Source organism: Doryrhamphus excisus, linkage group LG21 (assembly GCF_037039965.1).
Source record: "Doryrhamphus excisus strain RoL-2023G ecotype Guam linkage group LG21, RoL_Dexc_Guam_v1.1, whole genome shotgun sequence".
In the NCBI taxonomy this organism is placed as follows: Eukaryota; Metazoa; Chordata; class Actinopteri; order Syngnathiformes; family Syngnathidae; genus Doryrhamphus; species Doryrhamphus excisus.
The window spans coordinates 14,463,990-14,482,895 of NC_136377.1; the positions used below are offsets into that span (position 1 = coordinate 14,463,990).

Here is an 18,906-nt window from a genome sequence, read left to right on the forward strand (position 1 = left end):
CAGTTTGCTAACTCTAATTGGCTGAATACGTCACAACGTCTGTCCCAATTCAAACGTCTTCGTCTTCTAGTATGGCGAAAAAAGCAATTTCTGGTCTCACTCACTTGAAGGTCCAACTACAAAGATGTCAAATTGTGTCAGAATTTGTCAATATTCGGACAAAATGTCGACATTTCTGTGAAATTAAGTGCCTACCTTCGTTAAAATACAACCACCGAGCACATACTACTTCAGCTAACGTGTCCACGTGCTAAAAGATGTTGAATCCTGCTCACTGTTACCAACTCCTCAGTAAGAAAGGTAGCTATTGGATGTCCTAGTAGTAGCTAGATTACGTCATTCCTAATTTGCATATAGACAAAAAACGACTAAAAACCTTGTTTAAAACTACAAATAAACTTATTAATGTTAAATTGTCTATGACTTCATAAATATAAAATAATTATGATATGTTCTTTGACTTTAAGGCCCCAAACACCAGAAAACCTTCCAAGATGCCAGAAGAAGTAGCCAGATTTGTCGTTAGTTGCTATGTCACCAGATTGAATTACCAAATTGGCAATACTGCTGCAGCTGGACAGAACCAACACATTATACTGTATATTGTAAATGAAGAATCCTTCTTAATATTAGAATAGCAAAGGTTATCTCCATCAGTTTAATGGTCACAGTAGAAGGACATTATATAAAAGAACATTTACTGATAGCTTTAAATTAAAAAGAATATAACACACACACACGTAAAAAGCTTTCTAACATCACAACATGACCCCCCCCCCGCCCGCCCGCAAGTAGCAACCTCATAAAAACAGTCAAAATAAAAAAAATGGAAAGTAAGTAAAGTGCATGTGTGACAGAACACAAAAGCTTCACTTGCCACTCACACACACACGCAAAGTTTTTTTTTTTTTTAAGTTGTGCTTCTAACAGCAACTTGAAAAACAAACAAAAAAAAGTTTCCTAAAAAAAAGTCACATTTGACATCGCACTCACTTAATGTAAACACAAACACACACACACACACGCACACACATCCAGTGTGAGTGGCATCAGCACTTGGAGGCGATGTGTCGCTGATGGAGGTGGAACATTCCAGATGTGCAGGTCACATGTGCTTCCGAGGTATCGCGTCATCAAATAACTACTTAAAAAAAAAAACTGTACAAGCATGTGACCTGTGATTGGCCTGCCACTGACCATGTGACCTGACTGATTGGCTGGCTGTGCATCACCAAGTGGAAGAACATTCTGGATGAACCATTTTGGAATGTTACAATTAAAGCATTCCAGCAAACCACAAGCTTTAAAACCCCAAAAAGCGGGAAGAAGGGGAGGGAATGTGTGTGGATTTGTAGTTGGACCCATCTAACGGTCATACATCCTCTGAAGTCACAGGTCAAAAGTGGTTTAAGGCAATAGGCAATGCTTTGTGCGTGCACACACAAACACTAACACACGTGTTTACATGGTGTGGTAGAGGGTGCTGACAGTAGTTTTCTTGAGGCGCCTCACAGGATGACTTCTTCCATACTGCTGCCTAGTGATCAAGAGCGGTAGTGCAGGTGGACACATCAGGCTCAGTGGGCTCAGAAGGCCGTCTCCTGACGTGGTGTCCTCCAGATTGCGGAGGCTCTCCACGGCCAATGAAGGCTGCTGGTTGGCTGAAGAGGGGGTGTCGTGGACACGCTGCTTTTTGGGATCGTCTCCGCCTGCGTGGACCGGAAGCTCCATGGAGGCCGGCGTCGCTGAGCCCCAGCTGAGTTCCCAGTCAGTGAGGTCGTTGGCGAGCAGCTCTAAACAGCCCAGCTTGGCCAGCGAGGCCGAGCGCTTCATCAGAGAGGGAGGGGTCAGACCCGCCTGCCGAAGCCTGGCTTCCACCTCTCGGACGTTTCTCTGCACGCCGCCGGATCGCTTCTGAATGGCTGCAGTGCTCGACCCCACGACTTGGTCAACACAGCTGGTCCTGCAGGCTCCACCCACGCTCACCTGCTGCAGGAAGGCGCCCAGCTCGCACAGCGTCTCCCACGTCTCCTTCATGATCACGTCAGTGAAGGGACCCCCGGGGGGGCCGTCCCAGTCCGTGCCCGACTCGTGTTCCGTCACGCCTTCCAGACACAGGAAGTTGACGGAGCTGAGGGGGGATGCAGCGGAGGTAGACGATGCACTGTCACGCTGTTCGATGCAGACGGCGTCTTTATTCTCGATGTCGCTAGCTGCCATCGCTTGCTGCACAGTGAGGACGTCAAGGGGGGGTGCTGACATTGCTTCGGCACCCGTGCTGTGGGGGCGCCGCCGAGAGAGGGGGGAGCTTCCTGAGTAGGAGGGAGCAGATGACGGAGGTGACGGGGCGTCATGCTTTATCCTGCGCTCCAACTGTCGGGTAACACGCCGCACAGAACCTCTTGTCCAATCACTGCAGAGAGTGGCGCCCACCTCCTCTTCTTCTTTGTTCTTCACGTCCTGCTTGGCACTCTGACAAAAAACATCTCCACCCTCCACTTCCTGCTTGGACTTCCTGGCTTCCTGGTCTGCATGCTCTGGTTGGCAGAGCTTGGACCAATCAGAGTGTATGGTCGGCTTCAATCCTGTGACCTGCACAGGAACGACCACCTGCTCCTGAGGACACAAGAAGAATACCCGTGAGGAGTGTGGTACGTGAAAAAAATGAAGATTTAGGGACGACTAAGGGCTCTCATCCAAACTTCCACTCCTTCCAGTCCAAAGGTGTCCATATGAGTGGTGTGATGCACCTTTCAGCCACTAGGTGGCCCCCTTTAAGCTTGAACGAGACTTCCTAAACTGTAGTATTTACATTTAAATGAATTTTGTGTGTAGACATCCTCACCTTTCTTTTCTGCTCCTCCTTGCCGTCAGCAGTCAGGACTTCAGGAGGTGTCGCGTGCTTGGGCGGGGAATGTTGCTGCACGGCAGCATCCTGGGCCATCCCTTTGAACTTTTCTCTGGCGCTGAAGAAGTTGATGTGATCGGTGCTGTGGCCAAAGAGCTCTTGGGAGTTGGCACAGGGAGCTGCGGAACCATCCAGACTCGGGCAGTCTGATTTGTTGACCGGCACTGGCGCAGGCGGCTGCGTGGCGGGCTGAGGCACGTGCGATTGTCTGATCCCAGGCGGAGAGCGGGACGCCGCCTGCGACTTGATGACTTTGTCCAGGCAGGCTGGAGGGGGCGATGGAGCAGGAGAGGGGGGGAGATGGTGCAGGGCGGGCGGTGGGTGGGGCTGGCCTAATGCCACACTCTGCGCCACCGTCACAGTGTCCATGCGCTGAGGCTCCGGCACCACGGTGGCGGCTGTCGGCAGCAAGAGAGGAGGTGCAGACGAAGGCGGCTGCTCCTCTGGCTCCATCAAGCCGTTAGAGAGCGGCGGCGATAACGGTGACACATGAGGGGGCGGGTCCAGCCAACTGACCGGAGGAGTATTGCATGATAAAGCTGTTACTCGGTCACATGGCGGCGAGCTGAATGGACGAGACGGGATGTCCGGCTTCTTGGGGGCTTGTGCCACTGTGCCTGGTCCCAGCGGCTCCAGCAGCTCCTTCACGGAGGGGCCGAGCGGGCCAGCGGCCTGGTTGCAGGGGTCCGAGCGTCCCAGGCTGTGTGGTTGGGGGTAAGGTTTGGACAGAGGCTGGTGGTGCTCAGAGAGGTCGCTATCAGAGTGAGACCGCCAAAGTTTATTGTGCCTCTGTTTGCTGCAGGAAGAAGTAGGAGACAAAGTCAACAACTTAAATAGTGGACTCAGGTGGACTCAGTAGGTATGAGCTCACCTGGCCAGCAGGATGCCCTGGTACTCCTCCAGCTGCCTCATGAAGGAGGGGTTAGGTTTGGTCACCGCTCTGCGTTCCTTCACATAGTCGAAGGCCTTCCTCAGATCCCAGCCATACTCCTTCATGGCGTAGGCAATGACCGTGGCCGCCGAGCGACTGATTCCCATCTTACAGTGCACCAGACACTTGGAGCCGGCTTTCCTGTGTCGGAGAGGAACGCGAGCGGTCACATGAGCCGCTGGATCACGGGCTAACGCACACTGGGGATCACTCACTTGGCTCTGGATATGAACTTGTAGGTGTCGTTCCAGTAGGCCAGCAGGTCGGTGGCTTCCTCGTCGTACACTCGGATGTTGTGGTACTCAAACAGACCCGGGAAGAAGTTGTCAATCTCCCGCGTCACATTCAGGATGTACTGGACTCTGTGTGTGACAGTGCAGGACAGGTAAAACACACCTTCATCATTCATATTCTCACAAAACCTTTTTGTGTGTAGCTCCTCACCCGCTATTCTGCAACTCCTCCAAATTGGATGCATTCCACTCCGATCCCTAAAGAAAACAAAAGCAATCTATGGATCAGAAGATTTCATCAAAGACGTTCGGACATTGACACGCGTAAACCAACAACAAAACGTGTAGTAACTCCATCAGTGCACAAAATATTAGACACAGCACAGTACACAACTACACTAAGTGTTAGCGCAGCTTGTAGCCACTACCTGTATTCAACAGAAAGTTCAGAAAGAACAAAGGACATGCTTTGATTATTAGATTATTTCAACATACAGGTGAAGGAGTGATGAGCCCCCCCCCCCAAAAAAAAAAATCACACAAAAAGTCCTTGTCCTCTACCTACCAAGAATACATGATCAAAGATCTGAGTGGGACTGTCCATCTGGCCCAGGATAACGATCATTTCGTTGTCGATGAACTCTTTAAACTCCCTCAGGTTGCAGGTCATGTGCATCTCCAGCTCTGTGCGGATCTGTCAGGTACATATATTTATTCTACCCGACCCCCTGGGAAAAGGCACAATGTAAATAATGGATGGAGGTTCATGCAGACTGACCTCCTTACAGGTGACGTTTTCCAGATCTTTCTGCATCATGATTTCCTTCAAACTGCTTTTGATCTCACGCTCGGTCAGCTCTCGCTCTGTGGGCCTGCGTACACACACACACACACACACACATACGTTAGGTCCTGTGATCAATACTCAGTGATGCAGCATCATCATCGAGCATGTGCACACTCACGCGTCAGAGAAGAGGACTGGGGAGTCGGCGCGGTGCGACTGCAGGTCCTGCATGGCGTTCCACTCGTTGATCCGGGCCTGGTCCGAGGAGACACGGCTCTGGTAGTAGCTGACCCAGGTGAGGAACAAGCTTCCCGGGAAGTAGTTGTGACAGCGCGCCACCTCGCAGGCTTTGTGCAGCGACTGGAGTGCCGACCTGCCGGCCGAGAAGAAGAAGAAGAGCCACATTGGAGAAGAAGGGACACTTGGGGTGACGTGTTTGGGGGAAGCAATGACTAACCACATGGCTTGCACAGAGACGGGCTTGAACACGTGCACTCTGCTGTCTGTGGACACGCTGAAGCCCCTGAGAGGTGGGGAAGGGAAAGGCTGTTAGGAAGAGGAGGCTGCTGTCGATCAGCGATGGACACTTACCCGTCTCCATCCAGATGTATCATCGTATCGCTCCACAGAGGAAGAACCAACCCCACGGAACACGAGCTGAGGGGGGAGCGTACCTGGTGCATCAGTACAACTTCCAACATTGTGCCTATGCACGTGCACGCCAACACTCACCTGTCCACTGGACTGAAGTCCACTCCGAGGACGACGCTCTCCTCCGTGTCCTGCCGACCGTTGGTGGACACCACCACCATGTAGCGCGTCACCTGAACGTGGGCGCTCTCCAACCGGACCGCCTGGAGTGACAGTAACACAACTGACGTCTGACCCACAACCCTCAATTGTGTGTGTGTGTGTGTGTGTGTGTGTGTGTGTGTGTGCGCCCACCAGTTTGATGTTGTCCTCTGGTCTGAGGACAGTGAACATGGTCTGCAGATGCTGCTGAATGTCTCCTAGGAGGAAGAAAGCAACATCCTCATTTCATGAAAACACATTAAAAGGTTGTCAATCCAATCGGAAGCTTGAAGAAAGTCATTTCCGGAAAAGGCAAGAAAGCAACAATGGTGAATGGAGGGAAATGGGAATCAAATGTTGTGGGCTAGCAGCAAGATGGAATACTGGACAACATGAGAAAATATAAAAGAACACACGCATCCTCATCCTGTCCTCACCTGCATGTTTGCTCCGCAGCTGAGAGAAGCGAGAAGCGGAGGAGGAAGTGGAGGAGCCATTTCCTCGAGGTAAGAAGAGCGCCGCTCCTTTAACTGTCAGGAAACTTTCACTGATGCTGCAAAGAAAATAATGACGGTGACATTCATTTAGCCTTTTGATGGGAATATGAAAAGTTGGCAAAGTTGACTACATAGGTGCCAACTGCATTATGGAGGAATTTGTGGCGAGTTGTTTTAAACATTAAAAAAAAGTAATCCTGGACAGAGGTTCTTATTAAGAGACCAGGATCCAATAAAATCCAGACTTAACTGTCCTGGCTGTGGAAACCTTTGCACTCAACAGGAAATGACAACTTTAATGGCTGCTAATCTCAGAGACAAAGTTTCTGATGAAAGGAACATGCTGGTCCAAAAGAGGCACACACAAGTTCTGCGTCCAACCTAACATCACAATGGAGGACTTTCCATGCTGTTGTCCATGTATGACCATGCCACACACACACTTACATGTGCTGGATGTCCCCCTCAGACAGCATCGAGTCGTGTGTGAAATGAGGCCGTGGTCCGCGGCACGTGCACACGCACAAGCTCGGCGGCATGACCACAACACCAGGAGGCTCTCAGTCCGGCTGGGAAAAATCAGTCAATGGACGTGTTTCGTCGCACAGATCAGTGTCAAGTGGCACCGCGCAGGGTGTGTTTGAGTTGTTCTGCAGCACGCTCAGCTAAAAAGGTGCAGCCGAGAGGGGCGGGCACATGCACCCGTGAGTTGAGTCGTCTGAGGGGTGATTGGTGAGGGAAGGTTCGGTGTATCCTGTATCCGGTATACCGTGGATGCTTCATCAAATGTGTCTCAAAATACCCCATTTGTCAATGTTTCCATGACAACGAGGTCACATGGCGGCCACATTAAGTAAGCGACAGTGATGCCTGGAACGACACCTGACACCTGGCGACCGACACTTCCTCACAAGACGACAACAACAACACAGTGTGAGTAAATGTTGGGAAATCACAGTGGCAACAGCGTGAGGAAGTTGACCCCACGCTTGGCCGCTCTGCTTGTTGATCCCTGCTGGTTTCATATTATGGGATGGCGGTTACATGTGTCGTCACAGGTAAACAACTGATGTTTTCCTGCTTGGTAACTACGTCCACATGCATGTGATCTTTGTGTTATTAGGGTTAGCTTGTGCTGGCTCACGCCATGACACTTCTAATAATTACTGTATTACATGCCCCCCACCAGCCCCCTCCCCACCCCCACACACAGGTCAAGTTAACTTGATGTTAATATTATTTTTAATACCTTATCAAAAGAGAAGCAATTCACACTACCTTTCATATGGAACGGGCATATATATATTTTCTTCCCATTCATTTATGTGGTGGCCCGCCACAAATACATTTGTACCATGCATAGATTCCAGGATGAAACATTGTGTACCCCCAAACCTCAAAATCTACATATGAAAAACATATAAGAATTCTGATTTATTAAGTGTATGTTGGAAAATGACTATCATCTAACAAAATATTTTTCTGGAATCCACACTTTTTTTAAATCTTTAGCTTCAAAAAATACATTTTCACTGTGTTACTGTGTTCTCACCACCTTTTGGCACCCATATTAGACTAAAACACGCACCTCCCAAGGTATTTATACACTGCTATGGCATTCAATTAAAAATATTGAAAAATAAACTTCAATAATTCCAACCACATTAAAGCTGTATGCAAGCAGTACAACTGAATTAAATACATTTTTACAGTATATTTAGGCTCGAACAAATATATAGTACAGGATTACATTACATTACATTATGGGCCTGCATTGCAAAATAGATGTGGTACTTATGATTGCCAAGTCTATGAAATCTAAATAGGGGACACCTTGTTGGTAGTGCTATCCAAATTACACAAAATTTTATTTTGCCTCTTTTTCTCTTTGTGTGATTTTTTTTTAATTTCTTACACCTGAATTTAATTACAGTTAATGCAGGTTTTGTAATACAAATACAGTGGAACCTTGGTTAGTGTCAATAATCTACCCCAGAAGGTCTGACTCTAACCAAATTTTTTTTTCTCATAAGAACTCAGGTAAATACAATTAAGCTGTTCCGGACGGCCAACATTGTAACAGTTTTACCGTTTCAAAGGGATAAATGAAGATTTAGGTTACTTTTACCTTCATTGAAAACAAGATTCAAGATAACAAAAGCGCTGGGTTAAAAGGAGACAAATACACCTCCGCATGTTTAAATCTATTGTGCGGCGTACCCCAGGGATCAATACTGGGACCAAAACTGTTCAACCTATACATCGTATATTAATGATATCTCTAAAGTCACCAAGTCCTCCATCAATTATGACACCAATACATTAATACACGCATTATCTATTCCTCCACAGCTGAATTACTTTCCGCCGCCAGATGTAAAGGTATAATTAAGATGTACAGTCAGCTATAAACCTAAGGGCATGAAGTATGCCCAGATAACATGTCCAAAGCTTCAATTACATGCAAACACCTCAGCGTGTACACGCGCTGAGTGTATAGATTTCACTCCCAGCTGCACAAATACAGACCACCTCTCATTTCCACTGAACCCCACCACCACACACACACACACACACACACACACACACTTTGGGAGGGGCGACAACAAACCTGACCCACATTCCCAGCAGGGAGGCTCACACAGCCCGACTGCCCTCCAATGGACACACAGAGAATTACATTGACAGCGCTCACTGAACTGCTCACAAAAAGCAAAAGAATGTCAGTGCAGCTTAGGTGTGCGTGTGTCTGTGATTGTGTGTGTATGCGGGAGAGCGAGAGAGCGGTGGGAGAGGATTTGTGGACAGCAAACAGCTGTGAATGCGTGTGGAGTGTAACAGGATGAGCAGGATTCCAAACTGGGCTGGAGTGCCTGAGGCAGAGAGGGGCAGCGTGCACGAGTGGGACACACAAGCACAGGGACGCTTTTGTCTTTTTTTTGTCAAAAGGTACAAGAGGGGTGCAGGGAGATCTGCCAGGGACACGTGACCATCAGGCCTGCCCGGTCCAACTTGGCAGCTGCCGTGTTTGTTTCAGAGGGCCAAAGGCCAGGACTTATACTGAATGATTACATGACTTTACATATTACATTAAGTCTCACCTGCGAGGTTGAGAACGTCGATCATCCTCCCCACTGCCAGACTCCTGTAGAAGGAAAGCAATGACTTCACTATACTTGAACAATGACTCTCATTGCACTTCATTATTTTATAATAAAAAGGCAAAATGCAGCCTGTAGCTCGTTTTTCCATTGGACTGTGGCACATTTGAAAGATTTAAACAAAAAAAAACAGCAACAATTGGAAAGAAAAGAAAAGAGTATGATGTATTGCGAAATAATTTAAACATTAATACTACTAGTACTAATAATAACACCCTATGTCGTCCACCAAATGGGATGTTGTATCAAAATGGTCGCAGGCTGCCTTTATTTTTATGTCACCTGTGAGAACATGATTGGACGGGCCGCACGGTGTACTACTGGCTAACATGTTGGCCACACAGTTGAGAAGACCAGAGTTTGAAAGCTGTGTGGGTTTTCTCCGGACACACACACACATCCACACACATATCACAGCCAGTCAGAGAATAGGAACACCTTGTGATGTAATGTTTACTACTGCAGGCTTGGGAGTGCAGGATGTCTCCAGCTCACCACTGTGAAACAATCACAGTCTTAGTTTGGCTTAGCGTATCTTATAGCAAGGTGGTTTTGCATGCAGGGAAATGTCAGCAGACTTTGACACAGTTTATGAAAATGTGAGACACAGGCTGAGACTTGTGTGTGTGTGTGTGTGTGCGTGCGTGTTTTGTCTCCAAATAACCACAAAATGAAGTAGAAAGAGCAACAAGGGTAGGGCGGGTTCACTGTGAGTTAAAGTAAAGACATTGGTGGGGAAAAAAGGAGCCTGCAGATATCTCTGGAGACTCAGACATGCGCACGCACGCACGCACACACACATCATATGATGCAGGAAATGAGTGTGTGTGATGCATTAAGGCTGTATGTGAATACACACACACAATGTGTAACTTGAGAACATGTCGGACAGGACAAACACAATTTTTGTACACAATCTACTCCTTTTCTTGTCATCACCACCATCACTCAGAGCAGATGTTACTGTGACGCCTCAGCTCACAGAACCTGTTTGGTGCCCACGTAGGTAGAAGATGCCTTCGTTTTGACACGTCTGGGTGGAAAATGGCCTCAAGCCTCGACTTAGACAGCAACACTAATTTTTATCATGTCCTTTACATCAGATCTAAGGATGGGGGCAGGGTTGCTTTCATGCATTTTGTGTAATATCTAAGAATACATCTTATTAAAAATTAATTCATTTCGTTGTCAGCATAGGCAGAGGGAGAGCAGATTTGAGTTGCACTTTGGCTACATGTTTTTTTTACAGATGCTGACACTAGTCCACTACAACGGTGATGGTTTAGTTAGTTTGAAACATGCATACAATATTTCATTGAAGGACATCATCTTTACAGTGACACGATTGCGCATGTCTGAAAACGAGTAGGAAGAAGCAACATCTGTGTCCAAATCTGCACAAATAAAAAGGTGCCAATGACGTTAAACATGTCTTCGTCACTAAGTCCAGATATGTATTTACATAATTAGCTCCAGTGAACTAACAAACGTTGATGCTACTGCAGATGTATGATGGTTATTATTAGAAGTATTATATGGAAGTGTTTAGTTATTTGCCGTTTTGCGGGAATGGGCAAACTCCAGCAAACACCTGCCCCCCACTTTGCATGCTCGCGCTCTCGCACACACGCACGAGCTGTCTGGAAACAGGAAGCGTCTGACATGCAAACTTAAGAAGTTTACGAACAAGCGAGGCAAATCCTTCACGAAGCGAAACTTATTTGCTCGCATGATGAGACATAGTACGCGTCGTCGAGGCGCTTTTTGGCTCAACCCAGGCGGTTACACCGGCCGGAAGTGCGTGAAAGTCCCTCTCAAAACATCGACAAGAGCAGTACTGTTAAAACACGCAGATGGAGTTGTGTTTTTCCTACCAAAGATGCAACAGAAACACTAAATACTGCTTGCGGTGCAAATAAAACAAGCAATGATGAGCTAGTCGGTCGGCGCATGCGCATGGGCACAAAGGCGAGCCAATTTATGACAGCGCCGTCACACAAAAAAGAGCGGAAATGAGCAAGACCGAAGCGACGCCGACATTTAACGTAAGACATGCGGTAGGAATGTGGTGGAGGAAGGAGTCCAGATGGAAGCGGCTCTTACCGACACGCAGGGGCTGGAGGTGGTGCTGGGGGTCGGTGAACGTTGCACGGTAACCAGCGCCATTCAGCGACCGGGACTCGATCACCTGAGTGGAGGCGGCGAGACGAGCATAGTGCTGGAGCGGAGGATGGCGGTGTGGAGCGAGGGACCAGTCTGTGCTCTTTCATCGCCCTCTCAGCCTCTCCATGGTGGAATACTGCTTCACTACTGCTTCACTACTGCTTCACCGATTCACTACCGACTCCCCCTTCCTCTCGCTCCTCGTCCTCTGGCCGCGCATGCGCACACGGGCGTGTTCGCCAAAACCGGATTAACTGTTTAAGTGCTGGACAACAGAGAAAAAATAATTAACCCGCAAATAAATAATAGCTGTTATAAATTATTACAATTACCTCTGTGACCCCTTTATTAAGTACAACTACATAATGTAGTATTTAACCCCTTTAGCAGCATTATGTATCAATGTAATGCAATGGAAAAAGGGGAATAATGTCATTAAGCTCTAGGGAGAAAGAGTAACGGTGTTTGTTGAAGCCAGGATGAGAAGGAGATTGTGACACAGATAATGAGGTTAGGATTAAAAGTCACTTACAGGTGTCCACTGGTCTAATGACACACCTCGTTTATTGTTGCTTTTTTATTCTGATACCGTCGTTAATATTTGCACGTGATAATTAAGGAATTAGGAGGTAGTTGCATATGTTATAAACAACACTATTGTCAATTAATATGTCTTCATATTTTAATGTTTTTTCGCGTGGATAGCCAATCGCACTTTCGCAACATTTGAAAAAAACGTGTCAGAATAACAACTACAAATATGATCAAATACTGTTTATAATGATTTTTGTTGTATGTGTTGCATTAATATCCCCATTAAGTCATGAATTTAACTTAATGACGGAATCCAATACTGTGACGAATCTGCTACGAGCCCTCACCACCGGTACCACTGACAGACAAAGATGGCGGTCCCTGGTAAACAGTAAGTGGCTAACATGCTAGGTTTCGTAGATAGTTTGTGTTTTTAAAAGATTGGAATACCTGACTCGATTCGTGTTGCTGTTCGTCATGATGTTACTTAAACAGCGGCTATGTGACATATTGGAACATATATTCGTAAACTGCGCGGATTGTCGGTTGCTGCTCCTCAAGAAAGCTAGTTAGCTAACCAGCTAACGATGTACCGAATGTAAACTGAGAAGAGTTGTCTATTTCTGTTCGTTAAAGGCTTGTTCCACGTGAACTTCAAGTTCCTTTTCACAAACGTGTGGTTATATTTTAAACGGCTAACTGCCTCAACTTGAAAGCGAGGATCGTGTTTGTTGAGTCGTCATCAAAACAAGTAACAATCCACTGAAGACGTTGTAGTGGCGTATCGCTTGTCAGCTTAGTACTTGCACGTGGACTCGTGTAATGGTTTCTAAGGAGCTTCTTTTCCTCAGGTACGGGCTGATCTTGCCTCAGAAAAAGGGACTGATAAAAACAACGGGCCTGAAGAAGCATTGTGTGTTTGGAGATGACTCTGAAGATGAGGTGGATCAAGCACACTTCAGTAAACCCGTGCATGCATGTGTGGCTACTATTTTGTAAGTAACGCATAAATGCATGTATTTAATCAGACTTCTGTTGGTGAGAGCCTGCAAAAAGAAGCAGCCAAGAAGAAGACGATGAGGCAGGTGAGAGGAAAATGTACTTAATATGTCTGCTTTTGTTAAATGTCTTGTGATGTGTTTGTGCCTGACATCCATGGGATGCCCAATGTGTGTTTGTAGACTCAGTTGGAAATGAAGAAGGCCTTGGAGCAAGACAGCACAGTGTACGACTATGACGCAGTGTACGATGACATCCAACAGCAGAGGTTGGACAATAGCAGGAAAGTTCTATCTGAAGCAGAAAAAAAGGTAATGTCTTTGCTGAAAGAAGTCTGTCAGCCTGCACGCTGCTCTTTCTACTCTGTTTTGGTGTCCGAGCAGCCAAAGTACATCCACCAGCTAATGAAGGCGGTAGAAAACCGCAAAAAGGAGCAGGAGCGCAGGGAGGAGAGGAAGATCCAGAAGGAGCGGGAGGCAGAAGGGGAGCAGTTTGCCGACAAGGAAGCGTATGTAACATCGGCTTACAAGCTGAAGCTGCAGGAGCAGAAGGAGGAGGAGGAGCGTGAGAGGAGAGAGGCTGCCATCGAAGGTCAGAAAATATGACAAGTACACGAAAAATGCATGTGGTCAGGCCTCAGTTTGGACATTTGTGATGTCTATGTGCTACTGTCATGTTTATTACAACTAATACATTTTTGTTTTTCTCAGCTGCTTTGGACGTGAGGAAACAAAAAGACCTGAGCGGCTTCTACCGGCACCTTCTGAATCAGACTGTAGGAGAGGAGGCCATCCCGGATCGCTCCGCTAGCAAGTACGTGTTGTCGCAAAACGACAAGAGTGCACCAATGTTACTGATGATTTGTCTGTGTCGTCGAACAGAAGTCAAAGTTCAGAGGATCAGAAAATCCCAGAAGCATCACAAACAAGTAGCAACAACACGTTGAGTCCAGGAAGTGACGGTGAGGACGCCCGTGAGGAGAAACCCGGATTCAGCAAGTCAGCCCCCGCCACCTCAACACATTCCAAACGCCATTACAGACAGAGGTCGCCTTCATCAGGCAGTGGCGATGATGAGAGGGAGCGGGAACGACGTAAGAAGAGAGAACGAGAGACGGACAAGCGACGCAGCCAGAAAAGAGACGACGACAGAGACAGCCGGAGCCACAGAAGCAGGCGGGATGCAGAGCGGGATGCAGAGCGGCAAGACCGACGCAAGGAGAGGAGCAGTAAAGACGGAGCGAGGGAAAAGGAGAGGAGAAGGAGCAGGGATTCCGAGAAACATGAGAGGAAAGACAAAGATGATGGGGAGGAGAAAAGGATGAGGGATAAAGAAGAGAGAAAGATGGAGGATGAGGAGGATGCAGACAAGAATAAAGAAAAAGATGATGGGGAGGAGAAAAGGAGACAGTCTAAAGAAGAGAGAGAGATGGAGGACGAGGAGGATGCAGACAAGAATAAGGAAGTGAAGAATGAAGGTGAGGAGAAGGTGAACAAATTTGCTAAACGTTCTACTGAACAGACGATGAGCTCGGCCAGAGATCGATACCTTGCTCGACAGATGGCTCGCTCCGTCACAAAGAGCTACATAGAGCGCGAGGAAGACTGACCACCTCCATCCTCACTCTAAGCAAAGCTTGCTTTCCATGTCTGTGTTCATGTGGGGAAAAGATGACAAAATCATGTAAATACCAGCTAAAATAAAGACATACCATTATAAGTCTTATACCACTGATCAAGTCTTTTGAAATGGATTAATCAGGGGTGCCCAAACAGCTTTCATTGCTCCTCTGCATATTGTAGATGTGCTAGTTAACTTTGTCTCCTCTAAGTTAAGGGTTTGTTCAGATATCAGAGCATGTCTACACTAGATTGTGTTTTGCATTTTCTGTATGCGATCCTCACTGGAAGGTGAGGGTGTGGACCAAGGAGTCGATGGAACGGGAGTACTGACTTGGCCGCCATGATGGGATCAGAATCCAGAAACATTGCAAACATGTCCTCTCCACACTGCTCAGCCATTCATTGTGCTAATGGAAGCTCCAAAAGACCAGATGTGTCATTTAAGTTCCCCAGAAACAAAGACGTAGATTGATAACACTGGTTGTAAATAAACAAGGCATTGGACAAGCTGTGAACGAGTGGTTAGCATGTAGCTCCAGTCAGGCGGTGGGGAAGACCTGGGTTCGATTCTCGCTGTGGAGTTTGCATGTTCTCCCCATGCGCGTGTAGTTTTTGCCCGGGTTAAGGTCAGGTGAATTTGCAGGCCAGTCAAGCACACTAAACTAGTTCCAAGTGGTTTCAGCACTGTGGGCAGGTGCCAGGTCATGGGAGAATAGCATGAAGTGCTGCAGGATCTGGTAAGACAGCTGCATTGACAAAACAGAGTGGACCAACATGGCACCCTGAATCCCTGAGGAAAACTCACACTGGACCTCAGGCGGCTTGTCCTCATTGACCGCCGACCAACAGTCCCAATTATCCAAAGCCCAGGTCAGATTTTATGGTTTGGAGTTGTATGCAATAAAAACCTAAAGACCAAAAATTAGGGTTCAAACAGTCCACTACATCCAAAATGAACAGACTATGGTTTAAAAATTTGAATGGTAAAGTTCAAAATTCAAAATTTGACATGCTGTGTCCAACTCAGCATACCGCCCCTCATGGCAGACTTTCTCCTCCGCAGTACTTCACTGGTTTTAGGTCTCCATCGCTTAAGACTTAAACTACATCTAGTGTCAAAGTGAAAGCAGGTGTGCAACAGTTGATGCTGAATGCTTGATCGTCATTACTCAGGCTCATGCAACGTTCCCCCAGATGACATTTCACTGAGAAGAAGACCATGAGACAAATGCGAGCGCAGCATTTCTTTTTCATACATTTTATTGAAATATAAAAACATTTATATGCATTGGAGACCGTTCCTCTTGGCTTAGTGGTTTCTTCAAAGAAAAGAGACCGCCAGATCCACATCCTGTTGAAAACATTCAGCATGAAAGGCCGCCAATAAGTCAGTGACCATTATCTAACCTAACGAGTTAGTGTTCAGAAAACCAATGATCACCACTGAACAATCTGACGGTAATTCCAGCTGTTTCAGTTTAGATTTCATCACAACAAAAAGTTTCATCCATCTCTGCTGACACTCACCTGGTGAATGCTCGGTGGGCACGACTGATCCTGAAGCCAGCCATTCAGCTTCTTCCACCTCGTCTGGTCACAGGAACAGCCCCAGTTGGGAAAGCCAGATTGTCAGGAACCCTTTAAAAGAGGAAATGTTAGCACTCCACATAGTCTTGAAATGTTTTAACACTTACAGTGAAGAAAATAAGTATTTGAACACCCTGCTATTTTGCTATTTCTCCCACTTAGAAATCATGGAGGGGTCTGAAATTTTCCTCGTAGGTGCATGTCCACTGTGAGAGAGATAAACTAAAAAGAAAAATCCAGAAATCACAATGCATGATTTTTTAACAATTTATTTGTGTGATACAGCTGCAAATAAGTATTTGAACACCTGTGTATCATCTAGAATTCTGACCCTGAAAGACCTGTTAGTCTGCCCATTAGAAGTCCACCTGCACTCCATGTATCATCCTGAATCAGATGCACCTGTTTGAGGTCGTTAGCTGCATAAAGACACCTGTCCACCCCATACAATCAGTAAGACTTTAACTTGTAACATGGCGAAGACCAAAGAGCTGTCCAAAGACACCAGAGACAAAATTGTACACCTCCACAAGGCTGGAAAGGGCTACGGAGCAATTACCAAGCAGCTTGGTGAAAAAAGGTCCACTGTTGGAGCTATCATTAGAAAATGGAAGAAGCTAAACATGACGGTCAATCTCAATCGGAGTGGAGCCCCATGCAAGATATCACCTCGTGGGGTCTCAATGATTCTAAGAAAGGTGAGGAATCAGCCCAGAACTACACGACAGGACTTGGTCAATGACCTGAAAAGAGCTGGGACCACCGTTTCCAAGGTTACTGTAGGTAATACACTAAGACGTCATGATGTGAAATCATGCATGGCACGAAAGGTTCCCCTGCTTAAACCAGCACATGTCAAGGCCCGTCTTAAGTTTGCATATGACCATTTGGATGATACAGAGGAGTCATGGGAGAAAGTTTTATGGTCAGATGAGACCAAAATAGAACTTTTTGGTCATAATTCCAATAAGCGTGTTTGGAGGAAGAAGAATGAAGAGTACAATCCGAAGAACACCATCCCTACTGTGAAGCATGGGGGTGGTAGCATCATGCTTTGGGGGTGTTTTTCTGCACATGGGACAGGACGAGTGCACTGCATTAAAGAGAGGATGACTGGGGCCGTGTATTGTGAGATTTTGGGGAACAACCTCCTTCCCTCTGTCAGAGCATTGAAGATGGGTCGTGGCTGGGTCTTCCAACACGACAACGACCCGAAGCACACAGCCAGGAAAACCAAGGAGTGGCTCCGTAAGAAGCATATCAAGGTTCTAGCATGGCCCAGCCAGTCTCCAGACCTGAACCCAATCGAAAATCTTTGGAGGGAGCTCAAACTCCGTGTTTCTCAGCGACAGCCCAGAAACCTGACTGATCTAGAGAAGATCTGTGTGGAGGAGTGGGCCAAGATCCCTCCTGCAGTGTGTGCAAACCTGGTGAAAAACTACAGGAAACGTTTGACCTCTGTAATAGCAAACAAAGGCTACTGTACCAAATATTAACATTCATTTTCTCAGGTGTTCAAATACTTATTTGCAGCTGTATCACACAAATAAATTGTTAAAAAATCATGCATTGTGATTTCTGGATTTTTCTTTTTAGTTTATCTCTCTCACAGTGGACATGCACCTACGATGAAAATTTCAGACCCCTCCATGATTTCTAAGTGGGAGAAATAGCAAAATAGCAGGGTGTTCAAATACTTATTTTCTTCACTGTACATGTTCAATGTTCAGAAAACCAATGATCACCACTGAACAATCTGACGGTAATTCCAGCTGTTTCAGTTTAGATTTCATCACCACACAAAGACTTTGAAAGCGTTTAGTGTTAGGCCTACCTCAGACGGAGTGGCGTCCATCTAGGTCTGAACCATAGAGGGCTCCTAAAAGTCACATGTGAGACCTGTTGGGAATAAAAGAGGCACATTTCAGAAAGAAGATCGGACAAGAGGACAGTTAAGAGTGATGCCATGGAGTCTCAGAAATGTGATTAAGAAACATCGTCAGTTGTCGCATCAGACGGCACTTCCTATTTAGTTTTCATCACAGACATCTTTTATACTGTAGATTCAAAAAACACTCACAGGCGTAGAAGGACGTCAACCAGTTTGACTTGTGGCATTCATCTGTAAAAAAAAACATTTACTCGATCACATTGACTCAATGGCTTAGTAAATAAAATACTGTTGAAAGTCTAACATTTACATGTACCTCAATAAATTCAGCTTCAGTTAACTACACTATGTGGAGTAGAATACATAAGTAGGACACTTACAGTGTAATCATGTGACCCATCTTTGACTCCACGTGGCTCCTCGCGCCAATGATTCCATTGCAGCAATAATGTTGAACTTTTGTGAGCAAACTTGACGATTTAATTCTAAAATTACACTGTAACGTTGAACTAACATCTCGTTTAAGAATACTGGCCGGAAACATTAAATAATGAGGTTGCCTTCAGTCCTCTTGAACGGTCTGGCCCTTGCTACTGGCAAGCTGCACCAGCGTTGAAAGGACGAATCTTGTTGAACGAGGTCTTTATATAGCTTGAGTCGCATAAACATGACGTCACAGAGAAAGTCGTCCATTGGCGTTGTGTCGTCCCCTACTGTCCTATTGTGTAGAAGAAGTAAAGGTCATTTACCGTTTACACTGTGACGTTATTTTTGTACGAAATCATTTTGTAAATATGTATC

The 18,906-nt window shown here is 46.4% G+C and overlaps 2 protein-coding genes, 1 long non-coding RNA gene and 3 other non-coding genes across 9 annotated transcripts; 1 reads left to right on the forward strand and 5 right to left on the reverse strand.

Moving 5' to 3' along the window:
- Positions 1-345: 345 nt before the first annotated feature.
- Positions 346-12,800, reverse strand: ssh2b (slingshot protein phosphatase 2b). The gene is made up of 16 exons (XM_058088303.2): positions 12,457-12,800; positions 11,413-11,737; positions 9,250-9,293; positions 6,089-6,204; positions 5,805-5,869; positions 5,592-5,713; positions 5,451-5,516; positions 5,317-5,382; positions 5,038-5,232; positions 4,851-4,944; positions 4,638-4,766; positions 4,284-4,330; positions 4,055-4,201; positions 3,780-3,980; positions 2,846-3,704; positions 346-2,616 (listed from the first exon to the last, which is right to left on the reverse strand). Exons 2-16 carry the CDS (start codon positions 11,473-11,475, stop codon positions 1,462-1,464), a joined length of 3,369 nt encoding a protein of 1,122 aa, XP_057944286.2. The 5' UTR covers positions 11,476-11,737; positions 12,457-12,800; the 3' UTR covers positions 346-1,461.
- Positions 12,198-15,140, forward strand: nsrp1 (nuclear speckle splicing regulatory protein 1). Of its 3 annotated transcripts, XM_058088313.2 has the most exons (7): positions 12,216-12,397; positions 12,858-12,948; positions 13,035-13,091; positions 13,188-13,316; positions 13,389-13,596; positions 13,716-13,818; positions 13,887-15,138. In XM_058088313.2, exons 1-7 carry the CDS (start codon positions 12,378-12,380, stop codon positions 14,611-14,613), a joined length of 1,335 nt encoding a protein of 444 aa, XP_057944296.2. In that variant the 5' UTR covers positions 12,216-12,377; the 3' UTR covers positions 14,614-15,138. The 3 variants fall into 3 exon arrangements, with proteins under 3 accessions (XP_078644015.1, XP_057944296.2, XP_078644016.1); XM_078787889.1 differs by having other exon boundaries at positions 12,198-12,397; positions 13,188-13,596; positions 13,887-15,140; XM_078787890.1 differs by lacking the exon at positions 12,216-12,397 and adding an exon at positions 12,472-12,757 and having other exon boundaries at positions 13,188-13,596; positions 13,887-15,139.
- A 734-nt stretch (positions 15,141-15,874) lies between these two features.
- On the reverse strand, positions 15,875-18,706 carry LOC131138926 (uncharacterized). Of its 2 annotated transcripts, XR_013625191.1 has the most exons (5): positions 18,486-18,706; positions 18,295-18,336; positions 18,049-18,113; positions 16,155-16,265; positions 15,875-15,978 (listed from the first exon to the last, which is right to left on the reverse strand). It is a non-coding gene; the product is annotated as an uncharacterized LOC131138926 (long non-coding RNA). The 2 variants fall into 2 exon arrangements; XR_009132168.2 differs by lacking the exon at positions 15,875-15,978 and having other exon boundaries at positions 15,987-16,265.
- LOC131138949 (small nucleolar RNA SNORD65) lies at positions 16,048-16,121 on the reverse strand. The gene has a single exon (XR_009132180.1). It is a non-coding gene; the product is annotated as a small nucleolar RNA SNORD65 (small nucleolar RNA).
- Positions 17,939-18,012, reverse strand: LOC131138950 (small nucleolar RNA SNORD65). The gene has a single exon (XR_009132181.2). It is a non-coding gene; the product is annotated as a small nucleolar RNA SNORD65 (small nucleolar RNA).
- Positions 18,187-18,261, reverse strand: LOC131138947 (small nucleolar RNA SNORD49). Its single transcript, XR_009132178.1, has one exon. It is a non-coding gene; the product is annotated as a small nucleolar RNA SNORD49 (small nucleolar RNA).
- Positions 18,707-18,906: the final 200 nt, after the last annotated feature.

What these genes read in the sequence shown, in the direction of transcription:
- ssh2b (XM_058088303.2), bottom strand. Translation starts at nt 11,475, where the DNA reads ATGGCGCTGGTTACCGTGCAACGTTCACCGACCCCCAGCACCACCTCC. An exon ending in CCAGTCCTCTTCTCTGACGC is followed by an intron (nt 4,945 to 5,037) that starts GTGAGTGTGCAC and finishes GTGTGTACGCAG; the next exon opens with GCCCACAGAGCGAGAGCTGA. An exon ending in AGGAGGAGCAGAAAAGAAAG is followed by an intron (nt 2,617 to 2,845) that starts GTGAGGATGTCT and finishes TTGTGTCCTCAG; the next exon opens with GAGCAGGTGGTCGTTCCTGT.
- nsrp1 (XM_078787889.1), top strand. Translation starts at nt 12,378, where the DNA reads ATGGCGGTCCCTGGTAAACA. An exon ending in ATGGCGGTCCCTGGTAAACA is followed by an intron (nt 12,398 to 12,857) that starts GTAAGTGGCTAA and finishes TCTTTTCCTCAG; the next exon opens with GTACGGGCTGATCTTGCCTC. An exon ending in CCGGATCGCTCCGCTAGCAA is followed by an intron (nt 13,819 to 13,886) that starts GTACGTGTTGTC and finishes GTCGTCGAACAG; the next exon opens with AAGTCAAAGTTCAGAGGATC.